This window comes from Rhopalosiphum padi, chromosome 3 (genome assembly GCF_020882245.1).
Source record: "Rhopalosiphum padi isolate XX-2018 chromosome 3, ASM2088224v1, whole genome shotgun sequence".
Classification (NCBI taxonomy): domain Eukaryota; kingdom Metazoa; phylum Arthropoda; class Insecta; order Hemiptera; family Aphididae; genus Rhopalosiphum; species Rhopalosiphum padi.
Window position 1 is genome coordinate 82073593 of NC_083599.1, and position 8120 is coordinate 82081712.

Consider the following 8120-nt stretch of genomic DNA (forward strand, 5'->3'; position numbering starts at 1 on the left):
AAATGACGAACTAGACTCTTTTTCTGTACTTGATAAAATTGACCCGATTGTAACTTTTGGAGTACTAGTAATTCTTTCTACTGATTCACTAAAAATAACAAAAATTATTCAGTAAACATTTTTACATCGTTTTTTAAGCTTTTGATCTTTTATACTCCCAAACAATTATTATTTAGCTAAATACATTTTATTACATTTTACTTGAACATTTTTAAAAATATCTTACATTTCCACGTACCTACAAACTAACATGTCATTAGAAATTAAATCTTCTGTTTCCGTACTATTACTTTCAATTTGTTCAGTTTTTTTAACATCTGCATTCGTCGATTGTTTTCTAAAAAATTAAATATAATAGTGTTATTTCAATATTTTAAAATGGAGTAAACAAACTTAACTAAAAAATCAAAATTGTTGACTTACATTTTTAACTGTACATTTTTCATACGTTGGCGCAAAGCTTTCTTCCCAATAGGTTTATTTTTTGCTCGTACCTTTTTTGGTGACATATTGTATTAGATATTTACAATAGTAAATGTAAAAAAGTACAAAAAAAAAATTTCACATATGAAAATATAAAAACACTCAATATTAATAAATTACTCAAGATCACTATAATAATAAGTAATAACAGTTCGTGTTCAGCGCCCGACCGTGCAACACGTCCGTGTCGCTCATTATCGCATTTATAGCTATCGATAGCAGTAACACGCATCATTCGATTCAACGTGCAGGTAATATGATTATCGTTTTTACGTTAATTATACCAATTAAATAATATCCCAAACCCAATGGGCGATAAGCCTATTTCAACAACCGATATGAATAATTCCAACAGTTCTTCACAACCCACACACAGTAATAAGACATTCGCTGAAATAGCTTCAAATACTAGTTTACCGAAAATGAATCAAGCTATCGTTTTTAACTCCATAAATAACATTAAACAAATCGATTATGTCACCGCAATCAGCAAAATTATTCCCGCTAAGAATATACAATTTGTTTCGCGTATTTCCAATAACAGATTTTGCGTCTTCTTCAATAGCCAAACCGTTATGGAAAATTTACTTAAGATTCAGTCATCAGTTCAAGTTAATGGAATAGAAATCCCAATTCGCAGACTTATAAACACCTCTAAGAGAATTATTTTATCAAATGTTTATCCGACTATCCCAAATCAACTCATAATAGACGCTCTTCATGAGCTAGGAATCAAAACTGTTTCGCAAATTTCTCACATGAGAGCCGGATTCGCCACTGAACAATTTTCTCACATATTAAGCTTTAGAAGACAAATTTATATTAGTCAAGATAGCGTGTCTAAACTACCTAGCTCCATCACTGTCACAATAGAGAACACAACGTTCAGAATTTTTATCACTGATGACACTGTAACCTGTTTTCAATGTCACCAAACTGGTCACTTCTCAAGCCAATGTACAAATAAACCCAATTCAATTAATGTAACTGAACAGACAGAAACTGAAATGGAAACCCTTATAGACCTATCATCAACAGCCAACAGTATAATAAATGTATCTTGCCCTTTACCTATCGCCAATGCTCAAAATGTGAATACCTCCCAGGATAGAGATACTTCATTTATAAACCTATCCGTTGAAAGTACCAATGTCACTTCTTTGGAGCAGTTTATAAAACCTACGCTAGCTGACAAACTAATATCGTCAGCTAACTCAAATACTAAAGTAAAGTCTATTCAGACAGGAAAACGCCCAGCTCCGTCTACTGTAACTAATTCTCAGCCGCCTTCACCTACATCATCAAGCTCGTCTCTCCCATCCAGCTCACCTCCAATCGTGAGGCCCCCAAATACACAAAACGGCCATACTCAATCAGCAAAAATAACCAAAGGAATTACAAGCAAAAAACTAAAAACCGAGCCTAGTTCCAGCTCTAATGATGAAGTACATTCAAACATCGATGAATGGTTAGAATCCACTCATGAACTTTTTAACACACACCCTGATTTTTCCTTAACCTATAACCAATTTAAAGATTTTCTTGAATGTTCAAAAGGTTGCTCCGAACTCGGGAATTTATGTATCAAATATTTAACTAGTCCAGATAATATTATAGAAATCATTTCTACAATTTACCCCAATGTAACAGTGAAAAGCGCCAAAAATCGTCTAACCAGGTTATCCAATGCATTAAAAAAAATTCAAAACTTCACTGACAGTCAGACTTACATGATCGACTGTGAGGATTACGAAACCTTTTAGTTAAAATCCAAACCTCTTTATAAACAAGTATACGTAAACAACTCTAACTTACCATGATCAATAACACCTTTCAAATCCTCCAATGGAATCCAAATGGATTCTATTCAAAAATTGATGAAATAAAATTATTAATTAACAAGTTCTCACCAGTAGCTCTTAGTATACAAGAAACCAACTTCACTATCAATAAAACTGGGTCTTTAAAAAATTATGTAACCTTTTTTAAAAACAGAGACAATCATAATAGGGCTAGCGGTGGAGTGGCTACCTTTGTTAGTTCACAGTACCCTTCAGAAGAAATCCCTCTATCCACAAATCTAGAATCAGTTGCCGTAAGAGTTTCTCTCAAATACAAACTAACTATTTGCAATATTTATATACCCAACTCACAAATCCTCAATTACATAGATATTCAAAACATTATCGACCAACTACCTACTCCTTTCATACTTCTGGGAGATTTCAATAGCCATAATATCTTGTGGGGTTGCAATGACACAGATCAAAGAGGCACAATCGTACAACAAATACTCGATAATAACAATAACATAAATATCCTCAACAATGGTCAAGCAACAAGAATAAGTGCTAGCACCGGTAATCTCTCAGCAATTGATCTCTCTCTTTCGTCGTCAACTATATCACCCCATATTGAATGGGACACTATGCCAGAGCTCTCGAGTAGCGACCATTTTCCAATTAAATTAACACTTAAGTATACCGACTCTGGTAACAAACACACTCGCAGTCTCAAATGGAAACTGACCAATATCAAATGGGATACCTATCAAACTGAAATAGAAAAAAATATATTAAATTATGATTTTTCCTTCTCAAATAACAATAATGTGGAAGACAATACGGAGAAACTTAGTAATTTAATTTATAATACGGCTTCTAACATTTTTGAGCAAATTAGTTATTCCGGCAAACGACCCCCAGTACCATGGTGGAATAAAACTATCAAACATGCAATAAGAAATAAAAAAACAACCTTCAATAAATTTAAACGTACACACGATTTCCACGACTTCATTGAATTTAAAAAGAACAAAGCATTAGTCAGATATTTAATTAAAAACGAAAAAAAAAAAGCTTGGGAAAAATTCACGGCAGACCTCAATAGCAAAGAGTTAACAACCAATATTTGGAAAAAAATTAAAATCATTAAAGGTATTCCTATGACCCAAATTAAAACTATTCTATCCGAAAATGGCATACTTACTGAACCTCAGGAAATAGCTCAATCAATAGGCCAATACTTCTACTCTAAAAGTAGTGACGCTTCATTAACCAACGACTTCCTTAAGTACAAACAAGAAAAAGAAAAATATATAAATACCCCAACAAACTTACAACCCAACCATGGCCAAGGCAGCATCTTGAATGAACCGATTACCTTGCCTGAAATAGAACTATGTCTTCGTGGTAAAAAAAGCAAAAGCTGTGGGTCCGATAAAATTCCTTTTATTTTCTTACAAAACCTACCATCAAGTGGCAAAATGTTATTACTTCATCTCTACAACCAAATTTGGGAAACGGGCATAATCCCAATCAAATGGAAAAATGCCATCATCACCCCTATTCCAAAAAAGAATCAAAATAGATTTAAACCTACAGGGTATCGACCAATATCAGTACTTTGCTGTATGAGCAAACTATTAGAAAAAATAATCTACAACCGACTTAATTGGTACGCAACTCAACATAAATTCCTTTCACCAAGTCAACATGGTTTTAGAAAACACCACTCAACCACTGATTGTCATGTAAAAATTGAAACTGAAGTCATAGAAACTCTAGCAAACAAACAATCAATGATCTTAATAAGCCTCGATTTGCAAAAGGCATACGATACTGTTTGGTGATACAGAGTTATCAATCTACTTAAAAATTGGAACATACATGGAAACATGATATTATTTCTAACTAACTTCTTAAACCAACGATCCTTTCAAGTAAAAATTAGAGATCTAACTTCTACTACTTTTATGTTAGAAAATGGAGTACCGCAGGGCTCCCCTCTCAGCATTTTTTTATTTCAGACAGCAATCAATAACCTTCCCAATACTATTTCAAAGCCTGTAAAATCAATTATTTTTGCTGATGATACCCACTTATACATTCGAGGTACGCAAATTTCTGAAATGACTAGAATACTCCAAAAATGCCTAAACGACCTTTCCGAATGGTGCTTCAAAGCCGGCTTTATTTTCTCGCCTCAAAAAACTAAATGCATTCTTTTTTCTAACAAAAGGAAATTAACTAAACCGAATCTGTTTCTTGGTACTACTCGTTTAACATTTGTAGATGACATTTCAATACTAGGTCTTAATTTTGACACAAAGCTTACTTGGAAATCTCATATTATGTCACTAAAAAAAAATGCATACAAAAGCCTTAATGTCATTAAAACCTTAAGTCACTATGAATGGGGTGCAGAAGGCACTATACTATTAAATGTATATAGATCGCTGGTTAGATCCAAACTAGATTATGGTTCAATTTGTTATGGCAACTCAGACTCAAAAATCTTAAAAATAGTCGACACAATCCACAACGCAGGACTGAGATTGTCAATTGGAGTTTTTAAAAGCAGCCCGATAATAAGTTTGCTTTCCCTGACTGGAGAACCTCCACTTCATTTCCGTAGACTTAAATTATCTCTCAATTATATAGCTCGTATCTTATCTACACCAAATAATTCAACCATTCATTTTTTAAATAAAAATCGTTTTTCCAATATATACGAACATAATCCTAAATTAAGAAAACCATTAGGACTAAGACTACAGCAAGAGATGATGGAAATTAATATCGTAGCCAATGAAATATGCCAACGTGAAAACTGCCAGATACCTACTTGGAAACAACCAAATTACCGAGTTGATACAAGCCTAACAGTTCACTCGAAAAAAGAAACTTCAAATATTATCTACCATAATTTATTCAACGAACTTATACATAGTTCCAGTACCAGTACTCAGATCTACACCGATGCTTCTAAAACTGAAATGGGAATAGGACTTGCAATAGTCCACCTCAACGAAACTAAGCAGTTCAAACTTAACATTTACAACAGCATTTATACAGCTGAATATCTTGCTTTATATAAAGGAGTCCAATTAGCTCTACAGATTCAAGATACTAAAATAGATATATGTTCCGACTCACTCAGTGCCTTAGCTAATTTGCAATCAATAATACTTTCAGAGCCATTGGCTATACTAATTAGCAACCTTCTTTCAAAATCAAGCAAAGATATTCAATTCGTATGGATCCCTGGTCATTGCAACATAAAGGGAAATGAAAAGGCAGATGAAGCAGCTAGAAATGCAATTATGAGTCCAAACAGTGAATTAATCCCTTTTTCCTCACTTGTTGACATAAAGAGGAATATAAATAAATACTGCGTTGAATGGTGGAACACAAAATGGCACAACACCACGGAAAACAAACTTAGAGAAATTAAACACTCTGTCGAACTCTGGCCAAAATACACCGACCTAAATAGGAAAAATGAGGTAATTCTTAATCGCTTAAGAATCGGCCATACCAAATTCACACACGGACATCTCATGGCTAAAACAGATCCACCCCTATGCCCAACATGCAACATTAACTACTCTATCAAACACATCATTGTCCACTGCCCAAACTTTAATGCAGCCAGAAGAGACTTCAACATCCCTGATAACCTGTATGATGCTATTGGTCCTTTTTCTAACTGGCGAAACATAATTTTATACCTTAAAGAAATTGAATTGTATAACAGCATATAATAAGTTTGTTTATTTGTAATACTTGTTTTTAATTGTATATAATCGAATTGTCCAATAACTTATAATACCTAAAATGTAAAAATGTAATACCAGTAAAGCTAATAACCTTGTAGTTGATGCTTAAACAATAATATAAAAAAAAAAATAAGTAATAACCCATGTGTAAATATCGAGTATTTATTACGTAGGACTGTCTTAGGTACTAGGTAAAATGTTCATTTGACACATCCATCTACCAACTGACATTATATTATCAACTTATTCATTTGTAAACCTTTTATTCATTATTCCAGACTAATGTGTTTTTCTATATTTATATTATAGAAATTAATTTTAAATCATACGCCGTCAAGGCATCAATAATCATAATTTTATAAATAATATGATCGCTTGTAGACAACCAGACAACCGTGGTCATTCACCCAGACCCCATTATGTAAGTCGATAACGTTGTTAGTACTTGTCTTAGTACTTGGTATATTTAATTTTAAAAATCATATTATAACTATTATTATTGTTATTTTTATATATTATATGAAATCGCGTATTCGCGTCGCCGTAATTCCGAGAACATATTATTAAGTTGGGCAGTGGCGTGCGCGTCCGAGTGGGAGAAATCATATTCGCTTACGCAACAACCGTTCGTAGGTGGCAGCACTTTACAGCCAAAAATATTCAATACAATTTAAATTTTTACATAAAAACTGTCTTGCGCGGAAAAGAACCGAGATGGGTACAGTTATAACTAAGAAACCAATTTTTTACCATCAATAGAGGAGAATTTTAACTGTGTCGTAGCGTTTTTATTTTTTCGATAAGACCAATATATCAAAAGTTATTTAAGTTTGTAAAACGTAAAAATATCAGATTTTTTTAACCATAATAACTTTTTTCTTATTAATGATATCAAATAAATAAAAACGCTACGACACAGAAAATATTATCTTTTATATTGTATACAAATTTGGTGTCTACTCGGATTCCAGACTCAGTGGTTCTTACCCGCGCAAAACGGTTTTTAATACAAAATTTACGGAAGTGTAGCGTCCTCTTAATGCAGTACCTATTTAAAACATTATATTTTTTAGTTTATTATTATCGTTGTAGACGTCTGTGGCCAACCGCTCACACTCCTTCCAGTGCCATGTGAAGATAACATAATAATATAATCGCTAACGGCAATACGCCGCGCTGTACTCGCGTAGATATTAATAGCTATTAGCTAAAGAATAGCTTTATATATATATATTTATTTATATTTGTTTATTTTAGTAAAATATAAATTATAATATTAAGTCAATAGAATTCGACGACTTGACGACGAGTTATTTCTATTTCGTCAGTCGTTGCAAATAGACCCGGACTCATTATGTAAGTACATATTATTTGTATAACCGACGTTAATTAATATAGTTAAGCAACGTGTAGTTATTAAAAAAAAAATAACTTTATCATAATATAAGTACCACAGAATAGATTTAATCAATTTTGTGTAAGTACCAAAGTACCTTTTATATTGAAGAAAAATATGTTTAATTAACATTCAATGAATCGCGTTTTATCCAGTGCCGGATCAAGTCTCAGGAGACTGGGGTAAAAACTATCAATTGGAGGCCTCTTTAAAAAAAATTGTTCGATTTAACACTTAACTATTTATTATAATAATTATTAATTATACATGTTGAAATATTAAATAACTTAAAAACACGAAATTTAAGTACCTTAATAGGTAAATTATCAAATACACATTATTACATTACACTCACTATACTAATACCTATATCTCTTAGATATGGTGTACTGATATATGCTACAATTGCTACCTACTATGCTAGTCTTATATTATAAAATATAATATAAATTGAGTCAATCGAAATCATTAATATGATAATGATTAATGAGTAATAATTGCATTCTCTACATCATGCTAAAATGAAAGGACATAAATATGAAAAGTTTGAAATAAATCAAAAATAAATGAACAATATTATAAATGGTTTTTAATTTTTTAAATTCTTAAATACATTTATTTCAAAATCTATCTAAAAAAATAGATATGTAAAACGGACAATAACAATAATAAATAGTATTA

The 8120-nt window shown here is 32.1% G+C and overlaps 1 protein-coding gene across 1 annotated transcript; it reads left to right on the plus strand.

Annotated features, from left to right (window-relative positions):
* The first annotated feature begins 4393 nt into the window (after window positions 1–4393).
* Window positions 4394–6028, plus strand: LOC132926227 (uncharacterized). Its single transcript, XM_060990567.1, has one exon. It carries the CDS (start codon window positions 4394–4396, stop codon window positions 6026–6028), a length of 1635 nt encoding a protein of 544 aa, XP_060846550.1.
* Window positions 6029–8120: the final 2092 nt, after the last annotated feature.